Source organism: Ovis canadensis, chromosome 12, assembly GCF_042477335.2.
Source record: "Ovis canadensis isolate MfBH-ARS-UI-01 breed Bighorn chromosome 12, ARS-UI_OviCan_v2, whole genome shotgun sequence".
In the NCBI taxonomy this organism is placed as follows: domain Eukaryota; kingdom Metazoa; phylum Chordata; class Mammalia; order Artiodactyla; family Bovidae; genus Ovis; species Ovis canadensis.
Window position 1 is genome coordinate 30,081,623 of NC_091256.1, and position 19,986 is coordinate 30,101,608.

Below are 19,986 nucleotides of genomic sequence, written 5' to 3' on the forward strand. Positions count from 1 at the left end.
CTTCTACCCCAAAATGGAAAATCTAGGCCTTGAATTCCTACCATTTGGTTCCATCGGTGGAGCCCATTCGACGTGAAGCTCTGTGGAACTGATCTTCCGCACCTTGGGTGGACCCAGCCTTCTGGGAGCTGCCTGGGCTGTGATCACTGTCAAAGGGGTGCTGTGTAAACAGCCCCCACTAGTACAAGCCTGCACAGCAAAACGGTACTTGGTGAATGGAAGCAGATTCCAGATGGTAGTGGTGGTCTCAGGGCCTTCATAGGGAGAACAGGGCTGGACACCATGTAGAGGGGCGCAGGACAAAATATACTTCTCAATAGGACCAGAACGGTTTGAAGCTGAAACCCAGGTAAGTGTCACAGAGTCTGAGCTAACAGGACTGATATAACTTAAATTCAAACTTCCCACTGGGGCCCCTGGTTTTGTCCTGTAGGTGACAGCTGCGCTTCGTGTTGAACCATGCACGCTGCTGGTCAAGATGTAATAGGAATACGAGGTATATGGTACCAGGGCAGTGTCTAAGAAGTACTGAATATCTGAAATTAAAAGAAGAAAAGAAGAAAAAGAAGATTTATATTCCACAAACAGGTAGGGAATCATTTCTAATTGTTTTTCTATTATGTAACATAACTACCAATACATAACCACAACAATCTACTCTTTTGAATAAGAATATGGTTCATATTTTTAAAAATTGAGATAAAGCAAACACTGGTTATTTTTATTGTGTAGTATAATATAAGAAAAGTGTCTTTTGTAATGATGCATTCTTAGAAGCTTAAACTCTTGTTTTGTTCTTTACATGACACAGTATCCTTTTTATAGCATCCTTGCAGTTCTCTGAAACAGAAATAATTATATTTCTTATTGGAGTAGGAAATGGCAACCCACTCTGGTATTCTTGCCTGGGAAATCCCATGAAGAGAGGAGCCAGTGGGCTATAGTCGATGGGGGTCACAAAAAGTTGGACATGACTCAGCACGCATGCATGCAAGTTTCTTATACTTAATCAGACTGTTCATTAGACATTGATACACTAGATTGAGAGCTAGCAAACTCCTGCCACAAGCCATGTCTGTCACTACCCAACATCTTGACTAGGATGTTTCCTGAATTTATAACCCATGGAAACTGAAATTATAGATGACTATTGTTGCTTTAATCTGCTATTTTGTAGAGACACTTTTTATTTTATCAGCAATGGAGAATTCACATATGAAAGATTTTAAGAGAGAAGGAGGTAGAAAAAGGAGGTACTAATAAAAGAAAAAAAAAATTATGGGGAGTGGACATGATCAGGCACTGGAACTTTCCATTCCCTAAGGGACAGACAGTGTACAGCAGGATTCTGAGGCATACAAATGTCTAATCCCTCCTGCTCGTGTGCGGGGGAAGAGGAAAAGGTTCATCATGCAGAGGTCACCTATATTAGAGGGAGGATGTGGCACTGTTTAAGTGCTTAAAGAAAAAGAGTTCACTGTGTAAAGTGTCATTTTGCTTTGTTTCCTGAGTGATGAGGATGTTGGGTTGAGATCCAGCAAGTGTGTGATTTGACCGTCTATGACTGGGACAAGTTGACCCTCCAGACTCGGGTGGATCAAAGATTGGATGGCGAATGTGGGAAACCAATCCCAGTGAGCTCTCAGCAATAGCTGGAAACCACAGGATGAGATAGCAAGGTACCTATGAGGACCCAAGCCAAATAAGGATGAAGCCGTGCTCCCTAGCTTCATGCATCAGATGTCACTAGAGTTACCTGAGCATCACCACTTATATGAGCCAGCATCCTCTGATGTCTCTGCAAATGCAAAGGACCAGAGGGAAGCTGTCCTTCCCCCCAGCACTGTCATGATGGTTGGGGAAAGGAAATAATTGAAGACTGAATAAGAATGACTTCTACAGACTGAATATTGTATATTCCCCAAGCTCAGATAGCAGGAACAGAATACCCAAGGTCATGCTTTAAGAAGGAGGGCCTTTGAAAAATGATGAGGTCATGAGGGTGGAATCCACAAATAGAATTAGTTATGAAAGAAAACTCTGGAAAAATTCCTTGTTCCCTTCACCACATCAAGACACAGGGAGGAGCTGGCAGACTACAAACCCAAAGAGAGCCCTCATTAGAACCCAACCATGCTGACACCTGACCTTGAACTTCCAGCCTCCAGAACACTGGGAAATAAATTTCTGTGGTTTAGAAGCCACTCTGCCTGTGGTAGAAAACTGGATTAAAGATTTACTGGGCATGGCCCCAGCCATCAGAACAAGACCCAGTTTCCCCTTCAGTCAGTCTTGCCATCAGGAAGCTTCCATAAGCCTCTAATCCTTCTTCATCAGAGGGCAGACAGACTGAAAACCACAATCACAGACACTAACCAATCTGGTCACATGGACCACAGCCTTATCTAACTCAATGAAACGATGAGCTATGCTGCGCAGGGCCACCTAAGATGGACGGGTCATGGTGGAGAGGTCTGGCAAACCATGGACCACTGGCGAAGTGAATGTCAAACCACTTCAGTATTCTTGCCTTGAGAACCCCGTGAACAGTCTGAAAAGGGAAAAAGATAGGACACTGAAAGATGAACTCCCCAGGTCGGTAGGTGCCCAGTGTGCTACTAGAGATCAGTGGAGAAATAACTCCAGAAAGAATGAAGAGACAGAGCCAAAGCAAAACAATACCCCGTTGTGGATGTGACTGGTGATGGAAGCAAGGTTCGATGTTGTAAAGAGCAATATTGCATAGGAATCTGGAATGTTAGGTCCATAAATCAAGGCAAATTGAAATGGTCAAACAGGAGATGGTAAGAGTGAACATCACATTTTAGGAATCAGTGAATGACAATGGACTGGAATGGGTGAATTTAGCTCAAATGACCACTATATCTACTACTGTGGGCAAGAATCCTTCAAAGAAATGAAGTAGCCATCATAGTCAACAAAAGAGTCCAAAATGCAGTACTTGGATGCAATCTCAAAAATGACAGAATGACCTCTGTTCATTTCCAAGGCAAACCATTCAATATTACAGTAATCCAAGTCCAGCAACTGAGCTGCTCTACCACAGAACTTACTGGAAAAAAACTTACTGGCAGAGTCCCAAGGAAAGCTGCTCATGATAAGGGGCTGTACCAGAGAATTCACTGGAAAGGCACCATCTTACAGTGGTAAGGGAAGGTGCCACGTGAGCATCAGCAGAATTTACTGAAACTGCCATGTGCTATCTTCCTGAGTTTACCTAGTAGAACTCATTCTTCTGAGGCCAGCATGTAGGGAAGTTGCCCTTTGGGGTCCTCAGGGGAAGCCACCCAGGGGTGCTGCTGTGTATGGCTGAACATCACCTTCTGAGAGTAATGCACACCACAACCATGAAAAGAAACCTCCAGTTTCCTTGGGGTGCCTTCCTACAGCCTCTACTGATACAATTCAACATCATCCCAGCGAGGAAAGGAGAAATGTTTATAGGTTTCAGTTCCACTACCACAAAGCAGGCAATGAAGAACAGCTTTGAAACTGAGAGGGAACAACTTAATAACTTGCTCAAGTATACAGTAAGAAATGTTTTATGAGACACGACTGTTAGCCAGATTCCTAGGAAACATTTCCTTGGGAAGCCTATAAAATGATGCATTTGCTATTTATAATAGGAAATGTTTAAAGCAGAATTTTTTCAGGAGTTATATTATTCTACTATTACATTAATAGGATGTTATATAGTTATTTTAAGCAAACGTGATGAAGACCAAACAGCAACATGAGAAAAAAATAAGAAATGTAATAGTGCATAGGCTTGTTATGAAAAATAAACTGGAGTATATATTTTCCCTCCCAGAAATTTTCCAAAATGAAATTAGTTTTTACATTAAAATTCTGGAATTGGGAGGCTTTAATTTTTGCTCTTTTATATTTTCTTAACTGGATATACTACAAACTACTGTACAAAATCATCAGCAATTTCTCTTTAGAGATGCACTGGGTCACGATCTTGATGAATCCCACCCCAGTGAGTGGCACCACATACTAGAGCTACATGGAACTCTGCAAATTTCCTGAATTAACCCTATTTTTTCACCCACCTTCATGCCTTGTCATATACAATTTCTTTCATGAGACTAATTCTTCCTCTACAGCAGTATCGGCATAATTCAGCTCATGTCACCTGCTTTTCAGAAATTTACAGTGGTGTTCAATCACTGTCTTTGCCCTTACAAGCATGGTTGCTTTTTACTCCTCCTCCACTTATAAGATACTTATATAGTCTATAAGATACTTAAAGTATGCTTATATAGATACTTATATATTCTCCACTTATAAGATACTTAGAAATATTCTAAAAAGATTTAATGCTCTTTTGAGTCAAATCTAGTTCAATATTTAATACACTACATTGTAATTTTGGTTTATTTATCTATGTCTCTTTTAAATAATGTGAGCTATTCTTTCCAGCCTTGTATTTCTAGTGGTTGATGCTACTGCTGGTATGCAGTAAGCAAAGATTTAATTGAATGAACAAGTCTTCATATATATATGAACTATTTTTTTTTCTAGGAAGTAATATTAAAAAGCCTTATAATAAAAACCCTTGATTTCCATCTTCTATTCTGTTTTCAACCTTATCCCCTGCTTGTATTTTCTGGGTTTGGTTGGTTGGTTGGTTGGTTGATTTCTCTCATGGGTAACTGAACTCTCTTTCCACTTATTACACTGATCCCTTGATATAGTATGGAATAATAAATGATCAAAGACATTAAAGGTAGAAATGAAATCCTAGAGTTCACTAAGATACAGTGTTGTCTAAAACTCTCCATCCAAACTATGTTAATGTCCCTAGTGATGTAAGCAATGGTCACATGCAGAAATAATCTTCCACTAGTTTCCCTGTGGAAACATTTCCCTAGAGTAACAATTAAGGACTATTTGCCCCACTCATGGTATCCTGAAGGAAGAAAGACTTAATTGATTTTGAATTGGGGAGAGAAAAAAAAGCAAAGCATATTCAATCAACTCATTGATTTTTGTTTTTTTCTTTTCTAATCTGTCTTCCTGTAGGACAGAAGTTATACTCTCCAATCTGGCTTCTCTTAGTAATGAAGACGACTTTTATTTTCTATTTCAATCTTATAGAGGGAATTCTTATGTCTAGTTCACCTTTAGTTTGAAACTCAAGTAGGAAAAAATGATTTAATAATCGCCACCTAAAACTTCAGCACAATCAAAAGCATGTTATGTCCTATGAGAGCTGTTCTCTTCACCCCTGCATGCTAAGTTGCTTCAGTCATGTCTGACATTTTGCAATCCCATGGACTGTAGCCTACCAGGCTCCTCTGTCCATGGGATTCTCCAGGCAAGAATACTGGAGTGGGTGCCATGCCTTTCTCCAGGGGATCTTCCCGACCCAGGGAACGAACCCATGTCTCTTCCATGTCCTGCATTGGCAGGTGGGTTCTTTACCACTAGCACCACCTGAGAAGCCCTCCCTTCACCACTATGGCACATAAAATACCAGTGGGCAACCCTGACTGGTGCTGCAGGGGAGATAAATAATACTAAAAGTGCTGATTATGTACAATTCCCAATGTACTAACTTTACCCCTACATCTTTCTCTTCTACTCTTGAAAACTAATGAGGATGTAAAAACCAGTGAAATGCTACTTAGGGAAATGACTGACTATACCTTAACTTCCTTTAAAAAATTTATTTATAAACTTTAAAATGATTCCATCTTTACTAGCAGGTATTATTAACAACAAATAATTTCCAAGTTCTAAAGATGAAAATATCAGTGTGTTATGATCTTAGTGTGGCAACTACCACTCTGGAGAATCCCACAGTGCATCAGGCCAGATAGGAAAAGTTTTATTCTAACAAGGAATTCTATAATAGTCTCAACCAAACGGTCAAACTTGCTTGGAAGACGACACTATTAATTTTCTTTGAAAAGTTCAGTGATTCTCCACCTATAATTCCAAATGCCTTTATTTAACCCAAAGATTTGTGTTCATCCGACTGACTATAAGTACTGTTTCCTCTTCATATTACACGTGCTATCCACACACTGGAAATGGAGTGATAAACATGAGGGTATTATTAGAATGATACAATGTTCTGACAACATTAGCCAATTGTTCTTACTGTTCAAATGCCATCAGGCAGATAATTTTCACATCATTAATTATAGTCATTGTCAAGAAATGCCAGAAGCAGCATTTTTTAATGAAAGATAAGGATTTAAGAAATAATACCTTGTTTAATGGGATTATATAAATGTCTGATTAGTCAATAAGCACACATTATATAAAAAAAAAACCTGTTATTTAGATTCTATACTAGTGCAGTCATGTAAAAGAGCCAGAGTGTGGTGTTCACATGCCGTGTTCTATAAAATATTGATATATGGAAAACAGAGTGACCCTAATTCACAGCTGTAGAATTAATCCAACCAGTGGTACTGTCATCTTCTAAATCACTTTCAATATGAGTATAACCCTCTCTTCTCCTATCACAAAAGCGTAAGTTTCAGGACACCTGGATCATGCTGATATTTGGAAGAAAATAACATCCTAGTAGCAGGTTTTTAGGATGCTTTGCCAACATGGCAGATGTAGACAGATGTTCATTTCCGTTTGCAATCTGCATCGTGAAGTTCAGAATTTCCATTAACTTCAAAGAAGACTTGAAGTACTGAAGCTACACTTAGAGATGACACAAAGAACTGGGTGTAATAATGTAAGTCATACCGAACTGGGTGCAAAGTGTAACCTACGGCAATATATATAAAATAAAAAGGTATGCTATGCAAAAGTTGTAATGCCAATCTATATGTCAAAACAAGATAGCTTACTAATCATTTTGAGGAAGATTATGGAACTTCAGTGTTCCATAATTATGCACATTAAACAAGAATTTGGAAAGTCCAGTCTTACATAAAGAGAATGAAATAGAAACCTGAATTTGAATAAATATTTCAGTATTACTTAAAACTAGTTTCCTAAAATAGCTTGTAGCTAAACATAACGGAAGCAAACATCAGAGAAGACAGAATTAGATGAATGTAAAAATTTCTAAGTCTTCATTCTGCTTTTAGGGAAACAGTATCTAAAATATCTGAATATAATTTTTTAAAGATAATGGGTCTCATAGTTTGATTTCCACAAGATCCTTTAAAATTCATACAAGTTACAGGTGCAAAGATCATCTTCATGGTTTGTTCATATCCTTCCCCTCTCAATTTCATTTCAGAGTTGCTGGGTTCTACCTCTGTGAAAATGGCAATGTATGCATAAATTTAAGCTATTTGCTTTTATGTTAACACTCTCTTTTCCCTTTTAGAGAAGTTCACTTTTCAACCTGAGAATTTAAAATTTGACATGCTTATAACAGAAATATTTGATAAATTTTCTATAATCCTTATACACAGAGAAAACTACACATCAGTTTGTTGTACTTATGTTTTTAATTAAATGTATATAATTGATAGGTTATTTTTCATATCTTTTGGTTATCAACAGATCACAATATGTTACTGGAAAACATGCCTCTGCCTCTAGATTGAAGGGTATAATTGATGTTTGATTTTACTACTGAATTAACCTATTGGGTTGGCTAAAAGGTTTATTCAGTTTTTTTCTATAAGATCTTAACCCAATACCTTAAACAGTATGTCATGGACATTTTCTGTATTCACTGATAAGTAAACTAAGACAGCATTTTATAGGTAACCATATTGTACAATTTACTTAATAATGTACCAGATTCTATTATGCCATGTACCATAATTTACCGAAAGTTTTCTGAGTGTTTGACTTTTTCCAATATTTTGCTACTATAAATAGCAAATAAAAAATACTTTGGAAGTATTTTGTGATTTGCTGTCCACTTTTGATTTCATTTGAAATAAATTTTCTAAAGTAGGTTTGCTGAGTCAAATGGTTTACAAAAGAGTAAGGATTCTTATATATTTTAACAAGTTGTCCCACATGAAAAGTCATACCAGCAAACTCACACAGATAGCCCAGCAGTTTGTGTTAAGTTCTAGCTTCTCCGTATCCTCATCAATGCTGTAAAGGGTATTTTTTTTTTCATCTTTGAGGCTTTGATAAGCATTCATGACTTATCAAATAATAAGCATCTCATTTTCACTAGCTTTCTTTGACTACTAGTGAGATCTGTGATTCTCTCTCTGCTTGAAACAACAGCTAAACAACAGCATTTCTCCTCAATGTCAAGGAACTTAACTAATGTATCAGTTCTCAGAATAGTTTATCTTTCCAACACCAAACCTTGAAACTCACTGTATGGGTATTGATCTTCAACTGTGTAGATTTCAAAATCGTCCCTGAATAAACTGTAAGTAAGCTGGTGGGCATTTGGAGAATCAGGTGGACTCCAGGAAAGATTGATAGCAGAAGAACTTTGAACTTGTCCTCTGGGTGGAGGTTGCTGGGATGGAGCTAAATTACAATGAAGAGAGCATGTATTAGCAAAGGCAATCAATAATGGCACAAGTAAACTGAAGTAAGATACCCAGCAAAGAGATCTTACTGATTCAAGATTACTTTATCAAGAAGACATGCGGTTTACCATGACATTAATAAACAAAGGGCATACATCATGTGTTCTCTAAAACAAAGCTTTCTATCTATAAACATAAAACACATTTGTAGGTCAACAGAGCTGACATAAATATGGCTGGGGACAAACCACAAAAGTTTACATTAAGCTCTTACTTTTATTGAAGTATCGTTGGTGTATTCATTTTAGATGTATAACATAGTGATTTTATGCTTGTTTAGATTATGTACCATACAGAGTTATTATAGTATTATTAACTATATCCCCTGTGTTGTACATTACATCCCCGTGACTTATTTTTAATAAGAAGTTTGTACTTAATCCCCTTCATCTACTTCACCCAGTCCCTTACCCTTACCCCCACCCTACTCCTTTGGCAACCACTTGTTTATTCTGTGTCTGTTAGTCTGTATCTGCTTTATTTGTTCATTTTTTAAGATTCCACATACAAATGGAAACATACAGTATTTGTCTTACTCTTCTTTCTTTGAGTTTTTTTGAGAAATCATCCAAAGATGCATATTCAGTATCTTGTAATAATCTATAATGGGAAAAATCTGAAAAATAATAAACACCCACACATATATATAACTGAATCATTCTGTTGTACACCTGAAACTAACACAACATTGTAACAACTATACTTCAATTTTAAAATGCTGTGATTGTTAGAGATTATATAATTGCTTCCATTAGGAATGTAACAGCATTTATCTCATGATTTTAGTGATATCTTTATAGTACATAAATATATTGTTTCTTAGTCTCTCTATTTTGAAGAGTGTCTACATTTTTCTCCAAAATATAAAAAGGTGAAGGAGAAAAACAATATCTAGCTATATTTCAAGGGCAATCAACCACCAGTTTATTTATCCCTTTCTGGTTTAAGATACATAACCCGGAAGCATAATCTAATCAGATTTTCTCATTAAAGAAGATAACAAAGGCACAGGTTACTGTTAACTTATTTTTAAAACCATTACTTTTTCTATTGAAAAAACAAAATCATGAATCAAATAATTGTCAATATTTTTATATGAAATATCTATAGTCACTAGGTGATTGTCAATGTTTCAGAAGACAAGAGTGCACTCACATGATTTAATAAAGATCTAAAACTATTTTCAAAAGGGTGGGCAGAGGGTAAAGAAATTTAAAGGCATGGAGCAGTACTCTGGGAAGTAAGAGCAAAGCTCTTTCACTCTTTACGTTATGGGCCAGGACCAACCCCAGGTTCAGTGATTCACTAGAAACTCATTCACTCATCATAAGTCACCCTTGGGTAAGATTTATTACAGAGGAAGCATTCAGAGTATAATCAACATAGGGTGAAGGCACGAGGGGAAGTCTGGGGGAAGCCAAACACAAGCTTCCTGTCACACAGGATGTGTTTAATTCCCCCAGCAAGACATGAATACACACATGAAATGTTGCCAACCAGGGAAGCTGATTAGAAACTCAACGCCCAGAGTTCATACTGGAAACCATTCATGATAGGCAGACTCTATCTCCCACATACCATAATTTCAGATTCCCAGAAGGAAAGCAGGTGTTAAGCAAAAACCATGTCATTTATGCAAAATTTAAGGGACAGTGAGCCACTCAACAATTCTGAGGATGGTGGGAAATGCTAAGAAAGATCCAAGTTCCCAGATGGCCACCAACTGCCAACTTTGTAAGCAAATCTTTCTGAAGATAAGCATTCAAGCCTGCTATGTCAGCTTTTCCTACTCTTATACCTAGCTCAAAGGGACACAGCTCTCAGGACACAGAGGGATGTGAGAAGAACATCATTTGACCACTCGCTGAAGGGCAGTGCTAGCTCAAGGCCACCCCTACATTGAGTCAGGAGGCTAGGGATTAAATATTCTGACTTCCCTTTCTCCCAGTCCTCTTCCAGATGATTGGAAGGTTCCTACTTGTAGCTGAAGCCAACTGAAACTCATGGAGCAAGAGGACCTGCTGACACGGACCATACCAAATCTTGGGGGACTGAGTACAGTTAGAAGGATAGAGTAGCAATGTTAAATCATCCTACACACCAGACTCTCAAAGACCTATTACTAATTCATTGGTACTCATACACTTCACTTTAAAGCCATGCTATAGATGAATAATAACATTTTAAGAAAGTATATCAAGACCACTGAACTTGAAATGTGTAAAATTCCATATCTTATACATAGGTTCCCTAAAGACAATGTCTCCAGACCTACAGTAATATTTCTGAGGAAAAATATTCAACCTAGATACATTCTCATTCTTCCTCTTTTATCTTTTTTGAGGGGGTGGGGGGGGAGGGCGGTTCATTGTTATGTTGGGCTTCCCTGGTAGCTCAGCTGGTAAAGAATATGCCTGCAATGCAGGAGACCCCTATTTGATTCCTGGGTTGGGAAGATCCCCTAGAGAAAGGAACATCTACTCACTCCAGTATTCTGGCCTGGAGAATTCCATGGACTGTAAAGAGCTGGACACAACTGAGTGACTTTCACTATCACTTTCCACATTGTTATGTTAAAATTCCAAATGTCTGTATGCCGATTTAGATATAAGACAAGAGTATTAACAATCTCAAAATGACACACAAAAAGAGAATTATTTCCAAATAGCACCTTATATTTTTTAATTCAAAGACCTGCCATATTTTAATACAGTCGCTTTGGTTGGTTTAATACTGACAGCATATCTGAACTTTCAGTGAATTTAATTTAGGGCTCTAAATCCAATTTTTCTTAGTGGAACTTCAAAAACTCATGAACTGTCTCATCTACAGTACTCTCAGAGAGACTGGTAATCCATGGCAACATAATATTTTTAGAGAATATTAGTGATTACATCTAAAACTCTGCATGCTCTCAGGAACACAAAAGATTTCAGAGTTAGAACAATCAAAACTGACCTTCAGACTACTTTATAAGATAGCGAAACACTGTCTTAGGGTTTTGTGGGATGATCGAAACAGAGATATTTCAGTCCCATGTCAAAGAATGTAGAAAATGATTTGCAGTGCATGAAAATTTCCTTGGCAATATACACAACCACACACATACATACACACCTAGGCTCTTTCAAATATTTAAATTTGATTACTTTCTATGACAATCTCTAACAACAATCTTGTCTGACTTCACAGTATAAATGAATAGTGCTTGTTTGAATTTAAATGAGAATGTTCAAAGACCTGAAGTTTAGATAGTTCGATACCACTCTAAGAATAATTATTTGGAAATCCTGGGCATGAGATGACTTAAACCCACTTTTTTGTGCTGAAAGTAGGATTCTAAGAAAATGGTCATACACTCATTAATCAAAATAGCAAAGAATGTTATTTGTCTGTAGACTCTCTTTTAAGGAAGGAAAATATAATATTGTGACTACATCTATCAGTTGGGGACTATATCCCAGCTTTAGGACTTTGGTAACTGTATGATTACAGCCAAATTTCAGTCGGATGCTCTGCACCTTTCCTCATTTATAATAAGAACATAATAATGTCTCCCTGTGAGGGCCAAAGCAACTATTATAAATACGTTCTAAAAATTAAAGGAAGATATGATAATTATGTTTCAATAAGAAGGGAATTTCAATAGAGAAACAGAATGCATAAAAACACCAAAACCCAGATGAACAACTGAGCTATAACTGAAATGGAAAGTTCTCTAAAGAGGGCTCAATGGCAGATTTGAAATAAAAGAAGAAAAAAAATCAGAAGAGAAAGAAGAAAAAAACTGCCATGGTCCTCCAGTGGGTAAGACTCCATGCTTCCAATGCAGGGGGCCTGGGTTTGATTCTTGGTCAGGGGACTAAATCCCACATGCCACAACTGAGAGCTTGCCTGTCACAACTAATGATCCCATGTGCTGCAAAAGAGATTGAAGATCCTACATGCTGCAACTAATACCCAGCAGAACAAATACATATTAACACAAGAATCAGTAAACTTGATATAAAGCAACAAACAGAACTTAAAGATACACCAATATGACTTATCCAATCCAAATAACAGAAAAAAATGAACAAAAGTGAAGAGCCTCAGAGACCTGAGAGAAAATGTCAAATATACCATGGGCCAACATATGTGCAATAGGAATGAACCACAAAAGAGAGAAAAGACACAGAAAGGAGAAAAAAGATTTGAAGAAATATTGGCTCTAACTTTCAAATTCCATGTAAAACACTTATCTCCATTTCCATAAAGCATAATGAATCCAAGCAGGATACACAAAAAGTGATTCAGACCTCAACACAGCACAATCAAACCTGAGAAGGACAAAGACGAAATCTTAAAAGCAGCAAGAGAAAAATGATTCATACACAGCCAAAGGAAAATACAACTAAAGGCTTACAGAAACAATGGATGCCGAATGTAGTAAAGTGACATATTTAAAGTCCTAAAAAAAAAAAAAAAAGTTAGTACCAAGAATTCTCTATCTAGAAAAAACTACTCATCAAAAATAAGATAAAATAAAGATATTCTCCAATATTTTTTTTAAAAAACTAAGAAAATTCATTGTTAGCAATTTAGCCCTACAAAACCTAGAAATACTGAATATAGATTGAAAATAATAAAATAATCCCTCAAGCTAAAAGGAAATGATAAAGAGAGCATATTGAATCATGTGAGGGTAGGAAAAAACACAAGTGGCAAATATGTGGGTAAATTATGTGATAAATATTGAAGTTGGTCCTGATATTAAGACTAAAGCTACAGTAATCAAAACAGCATGGCATAAGAAGAGACAAAAGGATAAATGGACTAGGAGAGAGAACTTAGTATGGTCAATTGACCTTCTTATGTGGTAATATATAAATAACAAAATTTACCATTTTAGCCATTTTTAGAGTATGTTTTAGAGGCATTAAGTACATTTAGAATGTTTTGTAACCATTCTGCTTTCATTTCTAAAACTTTTTAATTATCCTAAACAGAAACTCTGTACCCATTAAACAACTTTTCATTCCCCTCCCACAGCCTCTGTTAATGACCACTTGACTTTTGATGTGTATATCACGTGTGTGCTCACTCATGTCCGACTCTTTGTAGCCTCCTGGACTGCAGCCTTCCAGGCTTCTCTGTCCATAGGCTTTTCCAGGCAAGAATACTGGAGTGGGTTGCCATGTCCTCCTTCAAGGGATCTTCCCAACCCAGGGACTGAACCTACATCTCTGGTGTCTCCTGCATTGGCAGAAGGGTTTTTTTTTTTCCTTACCTGTAGCACCACCTGGGAAGCCCTGTGTATGTATATGAATTTGCCTATTCTAGGTAACTCATATAAATGCAGTTATGTAATATATTTTTTTCATGTCTGACTTATTCTGCTTAGTATAATGTTTTCAAAGTTTAACCATATTGTGCAAGCTCAGTCACTAAGTTGTGTTTGACTCTTTGTGACCCCATGGACTATAGAGCCCACCAGGCTCCTCTGTCCCTGGGAACCATATTATAATGTATGTTAGCATTTCATTCACTTTTATGGATGAATAATATTCAATTGTGTATATATATCACATTCTTCTTAAATACTTATCTTTTGATGGACACTTAGGTTTTTTTCTGCCTTTGAGTATTGCGACTATTGTTACATGAACACCGGTATACATATATCTGCTTAAGTTACTGCTTTTAATTCTTAGGAGTATTTACCTAAGGGGAGAAATTGCTAGATTATATAGTAATTCTGTGTTTAACATTTTAGGAAGCATCAACTATTTTCCACAATGACTGTACCATTTTACAGACACACCAGCAATGCATAACTGTACCAATTTCTCTGTAGCCTTGCCAAACTTGTTATTTTACATATTTTGAGATGAGGCATCCAAATGAGTATAAAGTGGTATCTCATTGTGGCTTTGGTTTGCTTTTGCTAATAAGCAATGACATTGAGTATCTTTTCAAGTGTTTATTGGCTATATGTATATTTTCTTTTAAAAATGCCTATTTAAATCCTTTGTCCTTTTTTAAATTAAATTATTTGGTTTTTGTTGTTGAGCTGTAGTTCTTTATATATTCTAGATACTAATCCCCTATCAGATATTGGTTTGTATTATTTTCTCACATTCTGTGAGTTGTCTTTTCTCCTAATAGTGTATTTTGATGCCAAAATTTTCAATTTTGGAAAACTCAGATTTACCTTTTTCCTTTTTTTTTTCCTATGACTTTTGTATCATATCAAGGAAAACTGATGCTTTTGAACTATGGTATTGGAGAAGACTGTTGAGAGTCCCTTGGACTGCAAGGAGATCCAACCAGTCCATCCTAAAGGAAATCAGTCCTGGGTGTTCATTGGAAGGACTGATGTTGAAGCTTAAACTCCAATACTTTGGCCACCTGATGTGAAGAGCTGACTCATTTGAAAAGACCCTGATGCTGGGAAAGATTGAGGGCAGGAGGAGAAGGGCATGACAGAGTATGAGATGTTTGGATGGCATCACTGACTCAATGGACATGAGTTTGTGTAGGCTCCAGGAGTTGGTGATGGACAGGGAGGCCCGGCATGCTGCAGTTCATGGGTCGCAAAGTATCGGACGCAACTGAGTAACTGAACTGAACTATGTGAATATGAGTATAATGTTACCCATTGTGTCAGTTGATTTTTTGCCTATAAACCTGGATAGTTTAATAAGGAAAGGTAATAATCATTTTAAAAAGCATGTTAAAGGAACATTTGAATATCCATGTTTCAAAAAATAAAAATGAAATAAAGAAGAAAGAAGCTAATCATAGACCTAATGTGAAAGCTAATAATACAAAATTTTGTATGATAATACAAGATAAAATCTTTGTTACACTGGGTCAAGAAAAATTTCTTATATAAAGTGCAAAAAGTTATGATCCAACAAAAAAATTAACTGGTAAATTACACTTCATCACAATTACAAGCTCTTGGATTTAAAAACATACCATTAAGAAAATTTTAAATATAATTCACAAAATGGGAGGAAATATTTATAGTTTGTATCTCAAGTATACCAAGAAATTTTTTAACTCAGTAAGATAAGCAACTCAATTAAAACATGGGCAAAAGACATAAAAAAACACTTTAACAAAGAAAACACGGGAATAGTAAATAAAAACATGAAAAGATATTCAAAAGCATTCATCAGTACAAGTAAAATGCAAATTAAAACTACAATGAGATACTACTATCTCACACACATAAAGTGACTATAATGATATATTGAAAGTCACTCAGTCATGCGTGACTCTTTGCAACCCCATATCCTGTAGCCTACCAGGTTTCTCTGTCAGTGGGGATTCTCCAGGCAAGAATACTGGAGTAGGTAACCATTCCCTTCTCCAGGAAATCTTCCCAACACAGGGATAGAACCCAGGTCTATCTGCATTGCAGGCAGATTCTTTACCGTCTGAGCCTCCAGGGAAGTGCATAATGATACATGGTCAATACTGCTGAGGTCATAGAGAAACTGGATCTCCCAAAAATTGTAGGTAGAAATGCAAAATAGTATAGCCATGATGGTAAATAACTTAAAAGTTTCGAAAAAGTTCAAAACACACTCACCATATACTCACTATACTCTAAGACAAATCTAAGAGACATAAAAACACGTCCATATGAAGACTTGTACCCGTGTGTTCATGATAGTGTTATTCATAATGGATAAACACTGGAAACAATTTATATGCACAACAACTCAATGGATTAAAAAATAGATAGTAAATGGTATCTTACTCAACAATTAACTACTGAGATAAATAAAAACATGGATGAATCTCAAAAATACAGTGCTAAGAGAAAGGAGTCAGATACAAAAACCTAAATATTGTATGATTTCATTTCTATAAAATATTTTAGATAGGCAAAATTGTGTCAGGAACTAGATAATGAGTTACTTGAGGCTATAAGTTGAAGTGCGAATTGACTGAAATCTGGTACATGGGAACTTTTCTGAAGTGATAGAAATATTTTATGACTAGATTATAGTTATGCTTGCACAACAATAAATTTGCTAATATTCAACAAACCGTAGACTTAAAATGGTTAAATTTATGATATATAAGTCATAGTTCAATAAAGCTGTTAATATAATAAGAGATTGATAGGTTTCTGGGAAGATGGCAGTGTAAGAAGAACCAAGAATCTGTTTTCCCACCAAGACAACAATTTGCACTGGCAGAATCTAATATAACTACCTTGGAATTCTGGAGTCTATTGAAGGCTTGCAACTTCTAGGGGAAGGGTTGAATGGTAAATTGCGGTTAATTTTGATCAATTTCAGCTCTTTGCACAGTAGAAGAACCCATCTCCCACCCCCGCTCCTTGAAAGGAAGCTGTGCACATGTTTCTGGAACAGAGTACACACAGCCTGCAGGAACCAGAGTGGGCAAAAAGACCCTTTTGTCCAAATACTGGGAATCTGTGCTCTGATTGCTGATTGTTACTTTTTATCACAGAGTTGCAGACAAAAAGGACAGTGCCCATTGTTCAACCACCTGCACTACTGCAAGTACTCCCCTCAGAGATCAAAAGGACTTTAAGAAGAATTTAAAAGCCAGTACTCTATCCTTTTATTTTTCTCTTCTTACCCTTTTTGTAATCAGTCAGATATTTATATATGCATAGGTTACATATGTACTTAAATCTTTTTTTTATATTCAACTCACATTTATATTTATCCTTTTTTATCATTCACATTTTTAAATCTCTAGTTACAGAGGATCCTATAGCTTTCCTTAAAGCAATTTTACTGTGGTAAAATATATATAGCATAAAATTTAGTAAGTTAACCATTTTTAAATGTACAGTTAAGTGATATTAAACATCTTCATAATGTTGTGCACCAACAAACTGGATAATCTCAATGAAAAAGACAAATTCCTAGAAAGACAAAACTTACCAAGACTAAATCACAAAGAAATAAAGCATCTGAATAGACCTGTATTAGTAATGAAATTGAATCAGTAATCAAAATCTTGCAACAAAGAAAAGTCCTGGACTTAATGAATTATTTGGTAAAGCATATCAAACTAAATAAAAACCAATACCAATTCTTCTCAAACTTTTCCAAATATTTGAAGAGGAGGGAACCCTTCCTAACTCAGTCTCTGAAGCCAATATTTCCCTGCTGCCAAAGCCAGAAAAAGGCAAAAGAAAAGACAACTACAGAACAATATATCTCATGAATTGATGAAAATATCCTCAATAAAGTACTAGCAGATGAAATTCAGCAATATATTGGGATGATTATATACCATGATCAAGTAGGACTTATTCCTGAAATGCAAAGATGTTTCAACACACAGAAATTGATCAATCAACACACCACATTAACAGAATGAGGAAAAATTAAACCACATAATCATCCCAACTGATACAGGAAAACAATTTGATAAAAGTCACACCCTTTCAAAAAAATAAATAAATGAACTGGAATAGAAGGAAAATAGTAAAATTCATATATGAAAAACCTTCAGCAAACATCACACTCAATGGTTGAAGACTTAAAGCTTTTTCTCAAGGATCAGGAACAACACAAGGATTCCTGCTGTCATCATTTCTATTCAATCAATATAGTACTGCAAGTTCTAGCCAGAGCTATTAGACATGAAAGAGAAATAAAAGACTCCCAAATCAAAAAGGAAAATTATCTTTGTTTACAGATGATCTTTTATGTAGAAAACCCTAAAGATTCCACACACACACACAAAAAAAAACATTTAGAGCTTATAAATTAAGCAATGCTGCAAAATATAATACAAAGTCAATAAACAAAAATCAGTGGGCTTTCCAGGTGGCTCAGTGGTAAAGAATCTGTTGCCAGTGCAGGAGATGCATGAGACATGGGTTCAATCCCTGGTTCAGGAAGATCCTCTGGAGGAGGAAATGGCAACCCACTCCAGAATTCTTGTCTGGAAAATTCCATGGACAGCGGAGCCTGGTAGACTACAGTACAGTTCAGTTCAGTACATGGGGTTGCAAAAGAGTCAGACACAACTGAACAGTAGGCATGGCAAACAAAAGTCCATAGTATCTCTATACACTAACAATGAAAAATCTGGAAAGAAAATTATGAAAACAATTATTTACGATAGCATCAAAAAGAATCTTTAGGAATTAATCAAGGAGATAAAAGACACACCAAAAATTATAAAACTTTATTGAAAGAAATTAAAGATGACATAAAGGAATGGAAACACACCCAATCACGGATTAGAAGATTTAAAATTGTTGAACACCAATACTACCCAAAGAAATCTACAAATTTAATAGAATCTTTGTCAAAATCTCAGTGACATTTTTTACAAAAGTAGGAAATACTCTAAGTCCATATGCAATCTTAAGGGACTCAAAACTAATCAAAACAATCTGGAAAAAGAACAAAACTGGAAGATGTATACTTTTTGTATCAAACATACAACAAAGCTACAGTAATCAAATAATGTGGCCCTGGAATAAAGACAGATGTATAAACCAAGGGAATAGAGTCCAGAAATAAAAACCCACCTACACGGTCAAATGATTTCTGACAAGGAAGCCAAGACCATACAATAGGGGTAATAAAGTCTATTCATGAAACTCAGAAAACTGGACAGCCACATGCAAAAGGAATGTAGATGGATCCTTACCTAACACCATCTATAAAAATTAACTGAAATAGATTAAAGATTTAAATGTAAGACCTAAAACTATAAGATTCTAATAAGAAAACTCAGAGAAAAGGCTTTGCAACATTGAGTTTGGCAATGATTTCTCACATGTTAAAAGCACAGGTAACAAAAGAAAAAAAAAAAACAGACAAATAGGAGGCCATCAAAAATTTTAAAATTTGCTCACCAAAGACACTATCAACAGATTAAAAAGGCAGCCCACAGAATAAAAGAAAATATTTGCAAATCATATACCTGGCAAGAGATCAGCATCCATAAAATATATGGAACTCCTAAAACTCAACAAAAACAACAAAAAATTCAAAAGAAAGGGCAAAGTACTTGAGTAGATATTTGTCAGAGAATCTACACAAGTAACCAATAAGCACATGAAAAGGTGCTGAATATCAGTAACCACTGACTCTACAAAATTACAATGAGATAACATTTATATTATTAGGAAGGCTACTTTAAATAAACGGGAAAAAATTCTTGACAATGGTAGGGAAAATGGAATCCTTGTGCACTGTTGGCAAGAATGTAAAATGGTAAAGCTGTTGTGAAAAGCAGCTTCCTCCAAAAAGTAAAAGTAGAATTACTTTTACTTAAAAGTAGATTCAGCAATTTCACTTCTGAGAATATACCCAGTAGAATTGAAAGCAGAATCTTGAAGAGATTTTTGTACACCCATATTCATAGCAACATTACTCAAAACAGCTAAAGCATGATAGCAACTAAAGCATGCTGCTGCTGCTGCTGCTAAGTCGCTTCATAGTATCTGTGTATTAACAGATGAATTGGTGAG

The 19,986-nt window shown here is 36.1% G+C and overlaps 1 protein-coding gene across 1 annotated transcript in view; it reads right to left on the minus strand.

Annotated features, from left to right (window-relative positions):
• The window catches only part of USH2A (usherin), a 939,490-nt gene that overhangs the window by 692,015 nt on the left and 227,489 nt on the right, over nucleotides 1–19,986 (minus strand). The window contains exons 15-16 of the mRNA XM_069544562.1: nucleotides 8,293–8,451; nucleotides 42–536 (exon numbers count right to left, since the gene is read on the minus strand). Coding sequence (XP_069400663.1) covers nucleotides 42–536; nucleotides 8,293–8,451 — 654 coding nt within the window. The remainder of the gene's footprint in view (nucleotides 1–41; nucleotides 537–8,292; nucleotides 8,452–19,986) is intronic.